General features: G+C 45.4%; 2 protein-coding genes across 2 annotated transcripts in view; one reads left to right on the top strand and one right to left on the bottom strand.

The window, feature by feature from the left end:
• Positions 1 to 3251, top strand: part of LOC111975047 (electrogenic aspartate/glutamate antiporter SLC25A12, mitochondrial-like) — a 21225-nt gene extending 17974 nt beyond the window's left edge. Inside the window, exons 16-18 of the mRNA XM_024003212.2 lie at positions 180 to 338; positions 484 to 574; positions 2598 to 3251. Of these exons, the coding sequence (XP_023858980.1) occupies positions 180 to 338; positions 484 to 574; positions 2598 to 2811 (464 nt within the window). The 3' untranslated portion in view covers positions 2812 to 3251. The remainder of the gene's footprint in view (positions 1 to 179; positions 339 to 483; positions 575 to 2597) is intronic.
• Positions 3194 to 18621, bottom strand: part of LOC111975055 (dynein, cytoplasmic 1, intermediate chain 2a-like) — a 22855-nt gene continuing 7427 nt past the window's right edge. The window contains 11 exon segments of the mRNA XM_024003222.2: positions 3194 to 4232; positions 6163 to 6288; positions 6505 to 6645; positions 6904 to 7048; positions 9980 to 10113; positions 10529 to 10642; positions 10808 to 10954; positions 12059 to 12184; positions 13220 to 13319; positions 13460 to 13622; positions 13839 to 13925. Coding sequence (XP_023858990.1) covers positions 4119 to 4232; positions 6163 to 6288; positions 6505 to 6645; positions 6904 to 7048; positions 9980 to 10113; positions 10529 to 10642; positions 10808 to 10954; positions 12059 to 12184; positions 13220 to 13319; positions 13460 to 13622; positions 13839 to 13925 — 1397 coding nt within the window. The 3' untranslated portion in view covers positions 3194 to 4118.

Below are 18621 nucleotides of genomic sequence, written 5' to 3'. Positions count from 1 at the left end.
TGAATGTTTTATCATATATATTCTATATATGATAAAAAATATGTACAGTAAATGACTGGACATTCTATTCCTTTTCTATTTTAAACCTGGCATTGTACTACTCTGCTTGCCATCAGTGGTGATACTATTCCTGCATAGTGAGAGTGCCTCATTATGTGGGTTGTGCAACACCTCCTAAGGTATACCTGCTGCCTCCCTGGTGACCCCTGCTGATGTCATCAAGACCAGGCTCCAGGTGGCGGCCCGCGCAGGCCAGACCACATACAACGGAGTCATAGACTGCTTCAGGAAGATCATTGCTGAGGAGGGCTTCAGGGCCCTGTGGAAAGGAGCAGGAGGTAAGCACACACATGCATGCGCTCCACAAATGAGCAGTTTCATGACTGGGAAATGAGGCACTCCTTGGCTCCCATAATTGCTCTCTTGAAGACATCAGAGAAAATGTGAAATCCCACATTGTAATTTCAAAGTCTCTCCCACCAGCCCGTGTCTGCAGGTCCTCGCCACAGTTTGGTGTAACCTTGGTGACTTATGAACTCTTGCAGAGATGGTTCTACATTGACTTTGGAGGACAGTGAGTATTTCTGTCTGGTTCACCCAGTGGCGATTTTAGCATGTAAATCTTGGTGGGGCAAATAAAACKAAAAAATGGGGGATGCATGCCAGCAAAGCTACTACACAACCCTTAACGATACATAAATTGCACCATAACGGTGACAAACGTTGCCCACAAACTGTTAGGGCCTACATAAAGCTGTCCCAACTGGAGAGCTTTCTTTTCAGGACCATGGAGTGAATCCTTACCACCTCTACACCTGGCTATCAGCGGAGCCTTGTCTGGCAGCCAAACAGTTCATTCAGCCTCATTTGCGGCCTTTAAAAAAAACATGGCTGACTTGCTTAAACAAATGTGGTTTCTACTGACAATTTAGATGTACAAACTATGGCATAAGAGAACGGCGAGCGCATAAGAGGCATTCCGTAATTTTATTTAAGACATTAATGAGCGAGCAAGGACGGACATAGTCAATATAACTATTTGTTCAGCACATTCAGAATTCAGAACAAGTCAGAACCGTWGGATAAATAAAGGGGGCATATAAGCAGACAATGAAAGCTCTTACAATATTAAATGATTACATTTCTCTAAAACAAGCTACATGTGCACCACGAAGTCAGAACAGTAGGCTAAGTTATGAAGGGGAAAGGGACCAAATTATTAGAGTGAGGCACATGGGCTACTAACAGCTTACTACACAACATACACTTAGTATTACTTTCTTAGCTACAGTATACATATCTCCATGGCATATTACATAATTTATGCAGCAGAATACAATACATTTTTGGACTCACCGTTCTGCTGTGCTCACTTGAACAGGAAGGTGGCGCAGCGGTTCTTCTTGTGGGCAAATTTWGTCATGAAACAAAGTCTGGCATTCTCTGGATTTATGGTGCTTTCAAGACAACTGGGAACTCTGGAAAAAAACAAGGTTGAATCATGACGTCAGTGATCTTCAGGTCAGAGCTCTAGAAAGAGGCTCGAGTTCCCAACTTGGAATTCCTGAGTTGAATGACTGTTCGAAACGTATTTTCCTAGTCAGAGAGCTCCCACCCCCCACCAGAGTTCCCAGTTGTCTTGAACTCAATGAAGTCTGAGATTTCCCAGTTCCAAGTTTCCAGTTGTTTTGAACGTGGCAGAAGTCATGCTGGATTGARAGCATGGCCAATGTATTCAACCTTTTCTGGCCCATGGTGTGTTACTTGGAAAAGAGACCKTTAAACCCAGACTTGGACAACATACCCTCTCTCCCGAATAGCAGGGGAAGCAAAATAGTGATTTCTCTTCAATACTTGCAGTTAGCCACTGATTCCTTCCAAACCACTCATTGTTGAATTTGCGATTTCCAACTTGATGTGTAATGTTTATGTCCAATGGCCGATGAGCACCGATACGTTTTATCTATAATTTTTCTTCATATGACAAGGATTTGCCAGTAGATTTTTGATGTAATGACGATTGCTTGTCTAGCTTGCTAGCTAAGATTTAGAAAGTTTGATGTTGACATGAGTCCAATCAAAGCTACGGGAGATATAACGTGATTTGACATTTTATCTGTGGCCAATGACCTTGTGTTCTTGGATGGGCACTTCTAATGTAAATCTATGGCAACACCCAAGGGGGCTTGAAATTTCTAGCTCCCATGAGTGACAGAACACTGAGCCAATCATGGCACAAATAGAGAAGATTACCAACCCCTACGCTCTGTATTTTCCGCTGGCTGCCCCTCCACCACAGAAAGCACTAAGCTCGGCTGAAACACCTGTATTTTGGAGCTGCCTTACTCAAGAAAGCAAAAAAGAGACCATGTTTCTATTGCGGCTTTAACTAATAAAAAAAAAATATTGTTTGCAAACTGATATGTGACACGTATTAATGCCAAAATAACATGCAAAACAGGCAACAACTTTTTTTCAAGCTGACCAGGTGGCAGAGCCCCACCTGCCCTGAATTACATGTTGCCACTGGGTTCACCTTTAGTGAACTGAAGTATTGTCTGTATGTTAATTATCCTTCCCAAATCTTTTGCCCCCAGTCGCCCCACCGGCTCTGAGCCAACTCCTAAGTCGAGGATCTCAGACCTTCCCCCTGTAAGTGCCGACCACGTAGGAGGCTACCGTCTGGCTGCTGCCACATTCGCTGGCGTGGAGAACAAGTTTGGTCTACACCTGCCCAAGTTCAAGTCTTCTGGAGCAGTGTCTGTTAGCCAAGCCCCAGCCCCGACCAAAGAGGAGCCCACAGCCTCATAGGCTGTCTGTCTCCCCCTCAACACTTAACTGCTAAATGGCTGCATGCTCCTTGAGTCAGGTGTCCTAAAATATCTGTCCCTTCATTCCTCTGAAATGGTACAGAAAATGGTCTCCTTCATTCATAGGCATTTGAAATACTTACTTTGAATGCTGCATGGATAGTGCTTCCTTGGTTAGTCTTTGTATAGCTCGCACAATGTTACTGTACATATTGTATTTCTGTGGAGGCATTTTTCATTGAAAATGAGTGGTGTCACTACAGCATTTCTCAAAGCGAGGCTGGTGAGGATGTCATCTCGTCAATCACATTTCAGAGACTTGAAAGGATGTACAGATATTTTCGAAGTATTTATTTTGAAATCATGACCAGGGTTTTGGGAAATCATTTAAATGTATTTATTGTATTTTGTTGAAATAAATCAAAATGGTATAATTTGAAATTGTGAAAAAAGTACATTGAGATTCATGAGAGCATATGTGGGAGACATTCTCTGTAATATCTAGGTCATGCCATAAAGTATGGATACTGAATTCATACTGCACATTAAGCAATTTTCCAATACGGCATAATATCTTCAGGTAGTTCCCCCTCGATCAAACTTCTAAAGATTCTGATATCTTAAGTGTCAAATTTAGTTTAAGAGCAATAGTCAAGTTGAAGGTTACATTTTTCCATATATTACAAAAACAAGTGGAGATTTTGTGCATCTAGGTTAAAAGAACATAGAAAAACACTGGCTGATGTATGATGAGACCACTACAATCCTGTGTGTAGTAATGACGTGATGGGTCTACTGCAGTTGAAGTGGACACGGGCATCTAAGCACAGATGGTGAACAGCAAACATCAGTCATGAGGACAGCAAACACATGCTCAAGGTGGTGTAACCACAAACAAGTTGAGTGGCCTGTGAAACTGAAGCTAAACCCACAACACTACCGTATGGATTCAGACATCTCTGTGTGGAGTTGACATGGTACCTTTAAGGCATTCTGGTTTTTGAGTATTTGAAAAAGAGTTCAACTGATTTGTATTGCAGAGTAAGAAGATGGCTTTGTTTCTTGTAGTGTCTGAGGTTGATAGATAGCCCTGTTAGTTATCCCATCGGAGACTGGTGTGCTTAAACCCGCCGAAGGCAGAAGTATCCCAGTTAAGTAGCTATGTGTATTAAATCTGACTACAATGTTTCCAAAGAAAAGATGTCCACACGCCTGAACACTGTCGCAATCGCATCTTTTCCTCCAATCAAAACAAGGCTGACATTATGAAGCCTTTCGCTGGTCCCTAGACTGGAGTTTCCATGGCGATCAGGCAGAGAGGCGCTGAGCGGCGAGCTCCTCTGCGTCGTCCCGGTTCTCGTTGATCTCCGCCAGGGTTCGGACGAAACGGGTCCACTCGTCGTTGCGTGGAACGGCGATTTGCTGGCGGGAGAGGAAGACGAAGCATTGGTATGGGTGAAAATACTAACACATTGTTGAAACTGGGACACTTTCAGAGGGCATGGGATCACAGGCAATCTTCTAATTGTCACAGAGACTTGACCTGTCAGTGGCAGAGATCAGGGTGGGGGAAGAGCTGCTCTCTGTATCTGCAGCTCAATACTCAGTGACATGACTGACACACACTCAGACAGACCCTCTGGAGCCGTCTCCATCCAGATAGCTGGCCTCCTGACAAGACAATGGCTTAATTGTTGTCCGGAGAAATGGAGCATGAAGTATTACCAGAGTGCCTTCACCTCCACTTGAGATATAGGAGGAAAATAGGGAATAACCCCATTGAACATTTTAGATTTAGTCTAGATCTCAATTCTTGCTCAAATGTCTGAATGTAAAACCCCCTTCCCAAACATCTAAACTCAGCAAAAAAAAGAAACATCCTCTCACCGTCAACTGCGTTTATTTTTCAAGCCAAACGAACATGTGTAAATATTTGTATGAACATAAGATTCAACAACTGAGACATAAACTGAACAAGTTCCACAGACATGTGACTAACAGAATTGAATATGTGTCCCTGAACAAAGGGGGGTCAAAATCAAAAGTAACAGTCAGTATCTGGGGTGGCCACCAGCTGCATTAAGTACTGCAGTGCATCTCCTCCTCGTGGACTGCACCAGATTTGCCAGTTCTTGTTGTGAGATGTTACCTCACTCTTCCACCAAGTCACCTGCAAGTTCCCGGACATTTTTGGGTGAATGGCCCTAGCCTCACCCTCCGATCCAACTGGTCCCAGACGTGCTCAATGGGATTGAGATCGGGGCTCTTCGCTGGCCAACACTGACATTCCTGTCTTGCAGGAAATCACACACAGAACGAGCAGTATGGCTGGTGGCATTGTCATGTCAGGATGAGCCTACAGGAAGGGTAACACATGAGGGAAGAGGAGGTCTTCCTGTAACGCACAGAGTTGAGCTTGCCTGCAATGCACCAAGCTCAGTCCGATGATGCTGTTACACACCGCCCCGAACCATGACGAACCCTCCACCTCCAAATCGATCCCGCTCCAGAGTACAGGCCTCGGTGTAACGCTCATTCCTTTGACGATAAACACAATCCGACCATCACCCCTGCTGAGACAAAACCTCGACTCGTCAGTGAAGAGCACTTTTGCCAGTCCTGTCTGGTCCAGCGACGGTGGGTTTGTGCCCATAGGCGACGCTGTTGCCGGTGATGTCTGGTGAGGACCTGCCTTACAACAGGCCTACAAGCCCTGTCCAGCCTCTCTCATCCTATGCGGACAGTCTGAGCACTGATGGAGGGATTGTGCGTTCCTGGTGTAACTCGGGCAGTTGTTGTTGCCATCCTGTACCTGTCCCGCAGGTGTGATGTTCGGATGTACCGATCCTGTGCAGGTGTTGTTACATATGGTTGCCACTGAGGAAGATCAGCTGTCTGCCCTGTCTCCCTGTAGCGCCGTCTAGCATTCTCACAGTACGGACATTGCAATTTATTGCCCTGGCCACATCCTCATGCCTCCTTGCAGCATACCTAAGGCACGTTCACACAGATGAGCAGGGACCCTGGGCATCTTTCTTTTGGTGTTTTTCAGAGTCAGTAGAAAGGCCTCTTTAGGGTCCTAAGTTTTCATAACTGTGACCTTAATTGCCTACCGTCTGTAAGCTGTTAGTGTCTTAACAACCGTTCCACAGGTGCATGTTCATTAATTGTTTATGGTTCATTGAACAAGCATGGGAAACAGCCTTTACAATGAAGATCTGTGAAGTTATTTGGATTTGACAAATTATCTTTGAAAGACAGGGTCCTGAAAAAGGGACGTTTKTTTTTTTGCCGAGTTTATGAAGAATGCCATGCATTTTATTGGCACAGTAAAGGCTCTTAACCCACTCACCTCTCCAACATCATAGACCAGAATCTGTCCATCAGAGTCTCCCACGGCAATCTCTTTGCCGGAATGGGCCCATCGCACGCGGTTCAGGGCTGGGTTCCCCTCCACTGTGGTACTGGCTGTAGGAACCTGCAAAAGAAACACCTCATATGTCAACGCCAATACTGATGACTGACTGGATTTCTGTTACACTATGGGCCAGTTTCCCAGACACAGATTAAGCCTACTGGACTAAACGGCACTATCAATGGAGAATCTGCCAGAACTAGGCTTAATCCGGGAAACCGCCCGTATAGATGCTGCATTGGTGCAAAACTCGTGGTAAAGGGGGAATGCGCCAGGTACCTCGGTGTCGTTGTTCAGGTTCCACAGGTCAAGATGGCCCACTCCATCCACACACGCAAACAGCGCCGGGTGAGTGGGAGACCACATGACGTCGTAGACGTAATCCGAGTTGTCCTCGAACGAGTACAGCGGCTTGTTGTTCTGAAAGAGAGAAACGTAAGCGGCACCTGAAAACATAGACCCACTGAACTGACCATGCCAAATACAAATATCTGGATCAATGCAATAAAAAAAAAACAGATGCAGCTTTGTGGGTTTAAATGAGTCCAAATTCAACCACATATGTTGCTTCCTAAATGGCAACCTATTCCCTATGTAGTGCACTTTGTTGGGAATATGGTGCCATTTGGGACGCACAATAGTAACAGCAGGCTTTCTAATGGAGAGACGGTACAGTACCTTAGTGCTCCACAGCTTGACGGTCCAGTCGAAGGAGGAGGTGACAAACAGGTGGGAYAAGTCYARGGGCCCGGTCGCTGTGTGACAGTCTATCCCTGTGATAGGCCCGTGGTGGCCCTCAAACATCTCACTGATCCCTGCTTTACTGTGGCCCAAYCATACAGCAGATAAGAACGCAATAATTAGCAAACACCACGTTACATTTCTTAAGGAACCCCTCGATGAATACATTAACCAATAAGAATCTAAGCCCTATCTGAGCCAGGGGGAGGGGTCTACTCATTTTATTTGGCCTTAGTGCTATTAGCACATACAAACACATTGAACAGCTAGCCGCCCCCCCCCCCGAAAAAAATAATCAAAAGGAAGTTTGTTCTGAAGTGTCTGTCCTATATCTGAGAAATATAAGAAAGATCAGGAAACATTGTATTATTGTTTTTTTACATGTATTTCACCCCTTATTTTTGGCACGTGTCTAAGCCCTGTCTAAACCGGGGGAGTTCTACTAAGTTATATGGAATTGTTTTAAGAAGATAATTTTGCTATTTGATTTATAATTTTAAGAAAAAAATATATATTTGGCCTTAGTACTATTGGCCCATTCAAATATTTTTTTACATGCTATGCGCTTCAGCACTCACATATTAGTGTGTAGCCCAAACTGTTCGGACGCTACAGACAGAAGTTGGCAGATCAGCTGTACCGACTTCAGACGAGTCCCAAGACGCTTGTGGGGGCCATAGAGCAAAACGAAGACCACCATTGTGTTCGTGAAAGTCTCATTTTCAATAGAGGGGTCATAATAGTTTGTAGGTCAAACCGTTCGTACGCTACAGATGATTTGGTGAGAAGACTGATTTTCAGGATGTGTCATGGTCTGACAAAAAAAAAACATATTTCTAGCTTAAACAGACAGACTTATGGGGATTATTTTATTATGCTAATTAGATTTCCACAGGGGAGCGGGCATCAAAATTWGGTTTTTAACATGTATACTTAGTGTACAAAACATTATGAACACCTMCTCTTTCCATTACATATACTGACCAGGTGAAAGCTATGATCCCTTATTGATGTCACTTGTTAAATCCAATTCAATCAGTGTAGATGAAGAGATTCAAGGTTAAAGGATTTTAAAGCCTTGAGACATGGGTTGTGTACATGTGCCATTCAGAGGGTGAATGTGCAAGAACGGGGTGCCTTTGAAAGGGGTATGGTAGTAGGTGCCAGGTGCACCGGTTTGTGCCAAGAACTGCAACGCTGCTGGGTTTTCCACACAACAGTTTCCCGCATGTATCAAGAATGGTCCACCACCCAAAGAACATTCAGCCAACTTGACACAACTGTGGGAAGCATTGGAGTCAACATGGGCCAGCATCAATGTGGAACGCTTTTTACACCTTGTAGAGTCCATGCCCTTACGAATTGAGGCTGTTCTGAGMGCAAAAGGGGGACAACTTAATATATTAGGAAGGTGTTCTTAATGTTTTGAAGACTCAGTGTATACTGTGATATCATTACCAACTAAATATACTGTACATTAAATATGCCAGCATATACAATGAACAAAAATATAAACACAACATGTAAAGTGCTAGTCCCATGTTTCATGAGCTGAAATAAAAGATCCCAGAAATGTTCCATATGCACGAAAAGCTTATTTCTCTCAAATTTTGTTCACAAATCTGTTTACATCTCTGTTAGTGAGCATGTTATCAAGATAATCCATCCACCTGACAGGTGTGGCATATCAAGAAGGTGATTAAACAGCATGATCATTACACAGGTGCACCTTGTGCTGGGGACAATAAAAGGCCACAACACAATGCCACAGATGTCTCAAGTTTTGAAGGAGCGTGCAATTGGCATGCTGACTGCAGGAATGTCCACCAGAGCTGTTGCCAGAGAATTTAATGTTAAATTTCACTACCGTAAGCCACCTACAACAAAGTTTGAAAGAATTTGGCAGTTCATCCAACTGAAATACAAAGTATTTCTGTTTGTAATAAGGCCCCTTTTGTGGCGAAAAACTAATTCTGAATGGCTGTGCCTGGCTCTCTATTAGGTCAACCTGGCTCCCAAGTGAGTGGGCCTATGCCCTCCCAGGCATGTGAAATCCATAAATGAAGGCCTAATTTATTTATTTAAATTGACCAATTTCCTCATATGAACTATTTAACTCAACAAAATCTTTGAAATTGTTGCGTTTATATTTTTGTTCAGTATATTTCTGAATTTTATAGTACACAAGGTTTGGTTAAGACCTCCTTTTTGTCTCAATTTACTTTGGGAATAACATTTAGAGAATTCCCCTTTTAACATGCCATGACTGTAGATTCCCAGCCCAGTGGGGAGAGAGAGACAGCTTTCAGCTCCAGAGCCAAATGTTGCAGAGCTGTGGCCCTGATAATTACGCAGAGAGGTAAATACCCAGCATGAGTGATGCTTATGCGTTATTAACTGGGATGAGAGTATCATACCATTGTAAATGAGGTGGAAAATCAGTCCCCCAATTACCGAGGTGAACCTGCAACGCAGAACCTAGCAACTATCCCCTCTCGGCGGTCTCTGGGCATAATGCAGGACATTAACGTTAACACCGTAGCCGTAGAGACCAGGCTCTCCGTCGCAGGCAGCACTCCGAGTCAAGCCATGTTGCTCTGTCGCCCCACATGCGGACACACTGACTGTTCGCTCAAACGAGAGCATTGTGCAACAAACTTCAGATTCTAGTCTCTTTGGGACACCCAGTTTTAAACAAACTCCCTCACTCCGAGGGAGAACTCCTCCAAAAGAAAAGAGGGAAAAAATGATTTGTTTCCCCTCCATGTGTGCCCTGTTTAGGTTGGGCGACCTTTACAAACATAACTGACAGAAGCTAAAGCAAAACAGGAAGACTGGGGTAGGAATGAAAACCTCAAAACAGCAGGAGATCAAGTGTTGGATTCATATTGCTTGGGGAAGTGAGGGGGATATATTTATGTTTTAAACCGGGGCCTAACAAGCCTCCTCAGTTTCCTGGAGGTGTCTGTCCAGCCAGAGGGGACGAGGACGGGGACAAAGGGGGGGGGTGTACCTTCCATGACGACACGCCATGTAGACGGAACCGTCCTCACTCCCCACCGCAAAGTTGTTGACATCTCCGAGGGGGAAAGACATGGAGGTGACAGCGACGGCCTTCGACTGCTTCAACACCAGCTCCAGGCTGTCCTGTAGAGTAGGGGGAGGGCGGGAGGGAGCAGAATAACATTCACAACCAGCTCTCTCTGCGCGGCCTGCATGCTAACACACACACTACCCTAACCACAGCCTATAAATTTCACTTGACAGGTTATTAATGCAGAATTTAAATTCAGCTAGCACTTTATAAATGATTAACATTTGACATCGATGGGTTTGGCAGCGGTGTCGGAACAACATTGCTAGCGGAGATCATTTCCTTGACTTTGGAGAAAGAAAAAWAAAGAGTTGAGCGCAAAATTAAAGGTTTACGCATAACAAAAGGGTTCTAGTGAGGTCCCGGTGTTTGACATGCCCTATGAATGGGCCGACGTGTTGTGTGCGCAGAACGGGCTGAACGGTCCCATGTCAGTGTGGTGGCGGGAAGGTGACTGATGGGTGGTACCTGCGGCTGAGACAGCATGTCCAGGCTCCAGGAACACATCTTGCCGTCGGTAGAGATGCTGATGAGGTTGTTGGCGTTCTGGGTGCCCAGCACGTTCACACAGTACACTGGGTGCTGCATAGAGAGAGAGGAACAAGGCCCCACAKTGAGGCTGTTCACGACACACCAACGAAACCATGTTCCTGCACTCGCCTCTAATTGCCATTGTATGTGTCAAATGTAACTTGAGATCAAAATATATTTTGGTGATGGTTGATTGACATTCCATCCCAGTGTTACCGTGTGTGCTGCTGCTGACAGGGGGGTCCTCTGTATGGGGGTCCTCTTGTTGCTCCGGTTGTCCCACAGAACGATCTGCCCTGAGTAGGTGCCCCCCACCACCAGGTTAGGGTGGAACTTGGCAAAGGCGGCCGACATCACTGCAGACTGGCAGAGAGAGGGGGAGGGTAAAACAGAAGAAGAAATGAGAACGCCATGTTAGCGTCTGCTGAGATGGAGAGCACAGCGGAATGGCGACAGCTCTCCGSTAATATACGTCTAATGTCACCTCCAATCAAAAACGGCTGTGTGCAGTCCCCATTTCAGACCTGCTCAAAATAACATACAGACTTGAGCCATTCAGGCTCCTGTAGCAGTACACCAGCTTGCTGTAGAACGGGCTGCTTATTTTCATTTAAAARTAACAATCCCGTGGTTTCCATGACTCACACTTCACCACTCACGGCAGAGCCTTCTGCTGGAGGCTGCTCACGACAGGATAGGTCTACATTATTCATGCTAGTTTATTATGTGTAAAATCTCCTTCCTTGCTTMCTGGGTTACTGGTCCAAGCCCTACCTTCCCCGTAGCCTGAAACACATCCCCTATAAATCCTAAAACATGTAGTCGTCGTATGTAATCATTAATTCATCCAAGTACATTATTTTTTTTACACAAAAAGGTGACACCTGGTGAGGAAAAATTGCATTTCCCGCCCACTTAGAGGCATGAAGAAAAATGAGTTCACACTTCTGCTCAGTTTTATTTRGTCGGTGCAATGTGCCTGGGACTACATCTGCTCTGGCGGCAGCAACATGTGGTTCTACTCAACCTGCCTTGGTCTGCGAACCGCAGGGCATGCAGTATATTAAGGCAAGCCAGTGAAGGAGCTTCTCTCTCTCTCTCTCTCTGCTGAACACAGGGCCCTTGTTTAGACACACATGATAACCACTCCAGCACTGCGCAGCACAGCACACGTAACACTACTGCTGCAGCCCCTTAAACCCCGGCCAGCTATTGCACCACTGCTCTTCTCCGGCGCCTCACTAACATGTGTTTGTGGATAGATGTGGAGGAGGTGAATGCCAGCCCGGTGAAATCACAATGTGGATGAGAAAGAGAGAGAGAGGCAGAGAGAGGTGGGAGGGATGGTTGGCGGTGTGCCACACCCGTCAGGGAGAGAGCCACCCATGAGGCAGAGGGAAGGGGAGGAAGGGGGCAGAGAGAGAGAGAGAGAGAGAGAGAGAGAGGGGCCCTGGGTGGCTTTAGTACCTGGCAGTGGAAGACGTACTCCGGCGTGTTCTTCTTGTACTTCATGTTCCAGACCAGGGCCACCCCGTCCGGCTCGTGGGGGGCTTCCTCGTTGTTGTTGTATGAGGCAACCAGCAGCTCAGGATACTGGTGACAGACAAATCAGCCCAAATGAATGTCAAGAGGAAGTAGTCATGGCCCCCAGGCTTGGCTCCATGTGAACAAGCCTCCCCTGCCCTCCGCGGTGCCGGTGAATGCCTAGCAGAATGCGTAACCGCCCCTCCTTCAACAAGATTTATGGCCGGGAAACTTTTCCCCAACAGCGCAGTCTGGTAAATAACGTTTGGATGCTACAGCTTTGCATAATGTTAAAGGACTAGGGACTAGACTTCTGAGAGAGCCGAGTGAACCACGGTAGTAAAGTTGGCCACTCCAGGTCGTTGGCCCCTCCAACTCAACCCTCCAGTGCACATTTAAAACACAAGGAGAAATAGCTGAGGAAAGAATGGCTTTAAAGACCTGCTCTCAACCACTTACCAGACGTAAACAAACCATTAACCTGCTTCTCATAGTGGAACAACTGAAGTTTACAGTTTGTGAATACACAATTAAACACAAGGGAATGGATTTTGCTCTAAGCGAACGACGTAGTGGTGAACAATGACTTGGTGTTCAATCACTGACCGAAGCCATTGCAGAACTATGAAACAAATGAAGAGCAACATTAGGGGAAACAAATCACTGCGGGCTTGTACTAACTGACAATTTGTGCATGACACATTCCCAGCTCCAGGAGGAACATGGTTAAATGTCTAATGTGTAAAATAAGTCCCATGTATATCATACAGAATTAGGCCAGTGGTGAAGGAGTTAAAGACTCAACAATATATTAACATACTTCATTCTTACAATAACAATCTAACACACAAAGACAGATTGACATGATTCACAAAGACGCAGTAGCCAGTGAAACCATAAAGAACTATTTCTTGCGTTTTCACTCAGTGACTGAGTCAGTGAAAAGGTTGCATCATGAGCCAACGCTGACAGACGGTGCTGTGTTATACCGGTATAGGGTGAAGTTCCCCCCAGTTTTCCCAATGATTAAGGCTAGGATTGGAAAAGGGAAGCTGATCCTAGATCTGCACCTAGGAGAAACTTCACCCCGGAGCATGTTTTTACCTGAGCGGACCAGTCCAGACAGGTGACCACACGGTGCTTGGACCAGCGCTCGTCCATAAACTGCCTGTTCAGAAACAGCTTGGTCCCCGCCTGGATCTCACTAGAAAACAGCATAGTCACAGTCAAGTCATAACAATACCACACTCTTTCCTATTACTAAACAGCGACATGATTTGGCCTTTTCTACTCAAAAAAYGGTATCAAAGAAACGTGACTCGTCTATCGGAGAGCTTTCCTAACCCCTCCTTCTCCTCCATCTCGCGACCACTGTAGTCGAAGAAGACGTCCACATGTTCGGACAGGGCCCGCTCCACGATGCGGGTGCTGTGGTCAAAGAAGGTTATGAACTGCTCAGAGTGGAGGATCTGCAGCTTCTCCTCCTCGGTCAGCTCTTGTGGAGGTGCTACAGACAGACGGACAGTAAACGTTACGGGCAAAAGATACAGAATCATCTAACAGGTTTGGGTTGTCTCATTCAAATTTTTAAAAGTCCAAAACAAAAAGGGACGTCATTCAAAACTTGGATGTAGAAATCCCACAAAAACGGTTTGTAGGATTATTCAATGAAGATGACGTCAAAGAGATCCAATTGTTATTCCTTTGACACCAGAACTCCTACCTTCCTCCTCCTCTTTCTGGACAGGTTTCTCTGTTCGGGCTTCAGGCACTAGTTGTGGTGGAGCAACTTCCTCCTCCTCTTCTTCCTCTGTTGGGTAAAAGGTGCATGATTTCCGTTGAACACTACATTAACCTGGCAATGCTTTATATTTCATGGTTGAGACAAAATTAGTGACGCCAAATTTGACAGTGGCAAATGAGCAAAATAAAAAATGCTGTTTTCTAGTTATCAGTCATGGCTTATTTTAATTACAATGGTTTAAAGTGACAACTGATCCTGCAATTCTGTGTCAATGTTTGGTTCATTCCTATTGACTACTACTACTAGTCTACCTCCGCAACATTGTTTTTCTCTTCAATATAACACACTGAATGTTAAGCAGGCTAGCATGGGTATGGGAATGGAATCATTCTGTGTCTATCTCCCATTTGTTTGGTTTGCCAACACAATGTCACCTCTCTGAAAAGACCTGCGCCTCTAAAGTTGTCATTTGTGTGGAGGGGGTGACGCAGCAGGGGTCTGGGTCCTAGGGCCCCCCCCTTTCCCCCTCTTCCTGTTAATGAGACCCAGCTATTCAACATGAGGCTTGCACTTGTCAGTGCAGCCATATCCTCCATGTCCCAGTAACAAGTCCCCCCCCTTCCAACCAGGCCAGGGGCCGGGGCCATGGTCCGGGGCCAGCGGGCGGGGAGCAGCTGCTCAGGCCCACTCCCAATGGCCCGACCAGCTGACAGGACGGTGCTAACCAGATGGCGCTGCTTGGATTGTCTTGTTCTACTCCAAGGTGGCATGAGGATGGCACAGAGGTTTCCCGCCTGGCCGACCCTAGACAAGTCTCTCTCTGAACGGCAAGCCTGTGCAATTACCGTCCCACCAGGGGGTCTACAGACTGCTATTCAACCTTGGAGAACGTACAACAAAATACAGCTTGTAGGCCGGACCAGCTGGCAAACCCCACGCTGGCTCAGACACACTAGACAACTCTGCTATCTCAAACCAACTCCTCACCGTCCCCTCTCCATACACGCCTCTTCCATGCATAAATAGACAGTCTAAACAAACACATTCATGTGGATGAGAAAATGTACAGTGTGTTACTTCCATACCTTTTTAGAGCTCTATGTATGCATAGTTCATCTATAATGGCAGCAGCGTTGCACACAACCTTTCCATTTCCACTGAGATCTATGATAAAGTAATCTGTCACTTTTCCCATATAAAGTGATTCTCTTCCCTCCTTCCTATTAGGTGGGAGGGCGCTGGGTGCTCTGATAAGTTTACAGAACTGGGTTGATGACGAGCCGTTTCAAATGGACGGCCGTACCCTGAGACCCAAAGGAGAAGGTTAAAATCTTTCCTTTCAAGGGCCTCAATCAGGCTTAAAGGAAAACAGTAATCACTGTCTTTCAGCTGGGCCCGGCCGCGCTCGTCAGCCATTTCCCCCGGCGAGGCAGGCAGAGCAATCAACCTGCCAGGCATTAGGAGCGGAAAGACAATCTGAAAATAAAGGGTATAATGCACCTGCCAGCCAAAATGGCCATTTGGAGAAAAGCTAGTGATCCTGGTGACCCCGCTGGGGTAAGAGGACAGAATCGGGGGTGGGGGGGAAAACATTTAACAGAATTCAACACGGATCAACCATGTCCTGCACACTGACACCTCCCCTCAAAGCAGGCCCAATTATGGCTTTTGTACCAGAGAAATAAAAGCTTTTGGGGGGGGGGGGGAGTGGTGCCGGGAGAGGGAGGTGTAATCACAGTTCTTTGTCAATAGACACTATATTAATGCAAACGAGACGTGGCCCCAGTGTGTTGTTCACGTACAAAACTAATCTCTTATACACATCTAGATGTGTATAAGAGACAGGTGTGTTGTTCACGTACAAAACTAATGACCTCTACTCCCCCACTGCAGGTGTGTCCGTCGCCTCCACAGCCACAGGATGGACAACGCAAATCTGACTTCCACATGTCAGTTTACTAAAGGCTGTTCCACAAACCTCAGCTTCCAACTGCTGGTCTTTCGAGATGAGCTGCGGAGATAGCACACGGTCTGTCAGTAGAGAGAGAGCCCACTTAGCGCTAAATACAGAACGCGCCTTGGCGTCATTCAATTCACCGCTAGTTTTCAATCCGTAAATGAAAAATGTCCTTCCCCTTCAAGTCTAAAGTAAACAGAATTACTCACAACAACTGTTCACAAACCACATACGACAAGGTGCTTAATTCTGTTCTCCTATTTCTTGCATTTGCTCGCTAAAATGAACGGCAAAATAATTTGACATCTCAGAATAACACCATAATGCCCTAAATGTATTTTGCTGCTATCAGAAGCAGGTCAAGCAACAAAATAGGTTCACGTGCATAGCATAGGCCTACATCACATTTTCTACAAGTGTCACATACGGATTTACTAGAGGGACAACACAATCCGGGAGATTTCAGCAGTCACCCTACTGCCATTCTGATGAGCAGGTTAATCAGGGTTCAGTCAGCTTTAAAATGGGAGGCTTTTGTTGAGTTTACACACTCGGTCACCTCGCTCTCTCTGTGTCTCTATCCCTTTATATAGGCTCTCTTTCAACAAACAAAGGATTGAGACAAAAAGTACCTTTCTGTGAAGATGTGATTCAGCAAAATAAAATAGTATCTACCCTATAAATGTTTCTTTCTGGTTATTTTTTTCACATTCATAACTTGGAATAAACTCTACTAGAATTGATATGAGCATGCTGAAACTCTAGTTAAAAATGGTAGCCTAGGCCTAAATTTAATTCAACAATACAGTCAGTTAAGAGGTACTAATCATCAAGTGCCAAGCGCATGAAATGTGACAATGGTCAAAGAGTGCCACTTCGAACAAGAGGCTGTTGAGTTCCTTTCGTGATTAAAAGTTATGGCCTTCCCCTGAATTCCAAGTGATTAAAACAATTGAAATGAATCATATTTCAAATGTACTCAAATGCTCTCTTGTATTGCCTGAAGCCTTTTTCAAACAGAGTTCCAGGCAGACCACTCAATGAATTTCCCCATATCTTCTTCCCATAATTACAACCTCTTGCTAAGCATCACTTATTGACATTGCATAAAGTCTACTGCTGTAGCCTGAACACGCTAACGTTCTTGATATAGGCTACCACAACATTTGATTTCTACACACGGTGGGCCTGATTCACTGCTTTTCCTTGCATGACCTGGAATGGGAATTACAACCATCCCAAATAAACAATGAGTATTACTTTTATAAATATTGTTGGGCCTAAGATTTATGGGGAAACGTCTCAAATTAATAGATACCACCAGGTCACAACACTTGCATCTACACTGGACTCCTAGTAGCCTATATTAGAGAGTCTAGAGCAGTGCCTTTCAAACCTCTCCCATGAGACCCCCCAGACGTTTCACAGTTGAGTTGTAGCCGTGAACTATTTCACCTGATTCGCCTATTCAAGCCCTTGATGATTAGTTGACAAGTTAAAAATCAGGTGTGATAGCTGTGGACTAGTTCAAATACATGGAACGGCTGGGGGTTCCCCGAGGAGGTAAAAAAAAAACTGGTCTAGAGGATGGGAGCTGGAAGGACCAGTGCCCCCTATGTAAATTAAAGATGACTAATTAGCTTTTTGTGCATTTTTTGGGAGAGGGGTTGGTCATCTATGGGGACCATTTGGGGTCTCCCTCCTCCACCCCCCCCCCGCTCTCTGTCGAGCATGGCACGGCAGCACCTCCCTCCAATGCCACCGCCCGCTGACCTTGTGTGCCGTGCCGTCGCCTCCTCTTGACAACATGATGAATCGCTCAAATCAGTCACACGCCCGACTCCACCCCCAACATCGAATATGCACAGAAGGGTGCGAACAGGCGAGGGGACGCCGCCTCACCAAGTGCCAGGAGTGATGCCGCGAAAACGCACAATGTCACTGAGTGTGTTTTGTTATGTGCCTATTGGGTGAAGGGAAAAGACAGGGAAGCGAGAGAGTTGAGAAATGATTACAGAGTGGCAGAGAGAGTGGAGGGGTCTAGTGTTGAACAGCCGGCAGAAACCATCCTTGTTTAACACAGTGTACAATGCCCTAGAGAGAGAGTCCCATTGCCTCCAAGGAACAGAACAGACAGAGAGAGCTCCACTCTTCATTCTTCACTGGTCTGTTGTTTTTCCCCCAGTCACACAACTTGTTCACAGCCAGACTGCAGGCAATTCACAATCCTCAATGACAAATCACTACAAGTCATCTGGCTAGTTTCCACGGGAGATTGAAATGATAGGGAACTAACTTGGTTCTATGCAGTTTGAAGGGGAACTTAGAGGAGTTGCTTCACAAGCACAAAGACAACTAGCCCGTGCAGGGAATAAACTTTTGTTCACCAACCAAAACTTTCTACGGACACAAATCCTCAATCAGAATTTTTTTAAGTCACTCACTGTATAAATATATATTTTTTAAACAGCTAGGTTACATTGCCCTCTTTATAGCAGTAGGGTAGTCTCTGACATGTCTTGCTGATAAAGCAGTGTAAACAACTAAGATGGATTTCAGTCCGAGAGAGTGTTTGAACTGCATCTTAGCAAAGAAAAACGAGGGGTGTAATCACAATATTGCAAATGTGGACTTACGAGTAAATATGCTTTTTTTTGAAGATACGCATAGACAACCACATGAAAGCTGCTGTGCAACAATAACATACATATTGACATGCTTCCAATACATTAGCCGAGCATGCACAAAGCACTTCATATCTAGCCAATCTACTGCCTTTCTTCCCCATTCGCACTGCCCTCTCAA

Source organism: Salvelinus sp. IW2-2015, linkage group LG2 (genome assembly GCF_002910315.2).
Source record: "Salvelinus sp. IW2-2015 linkage group LG2, ASM291031v2, whole genome shotgun sequence".
Taxonomy (NCBI): domain Eukaryota; kingdom Metazoa; phylum Chordata; class Actinopteri; order Salmoniformes; family Salmonidae; genus Salvelinus; species Salvelinus sp. IW2-2015.
Note: the sequence above shows the minus strand (reverse complement) of the source record. Positions and strands in the feature narration are given on the sequence as shown.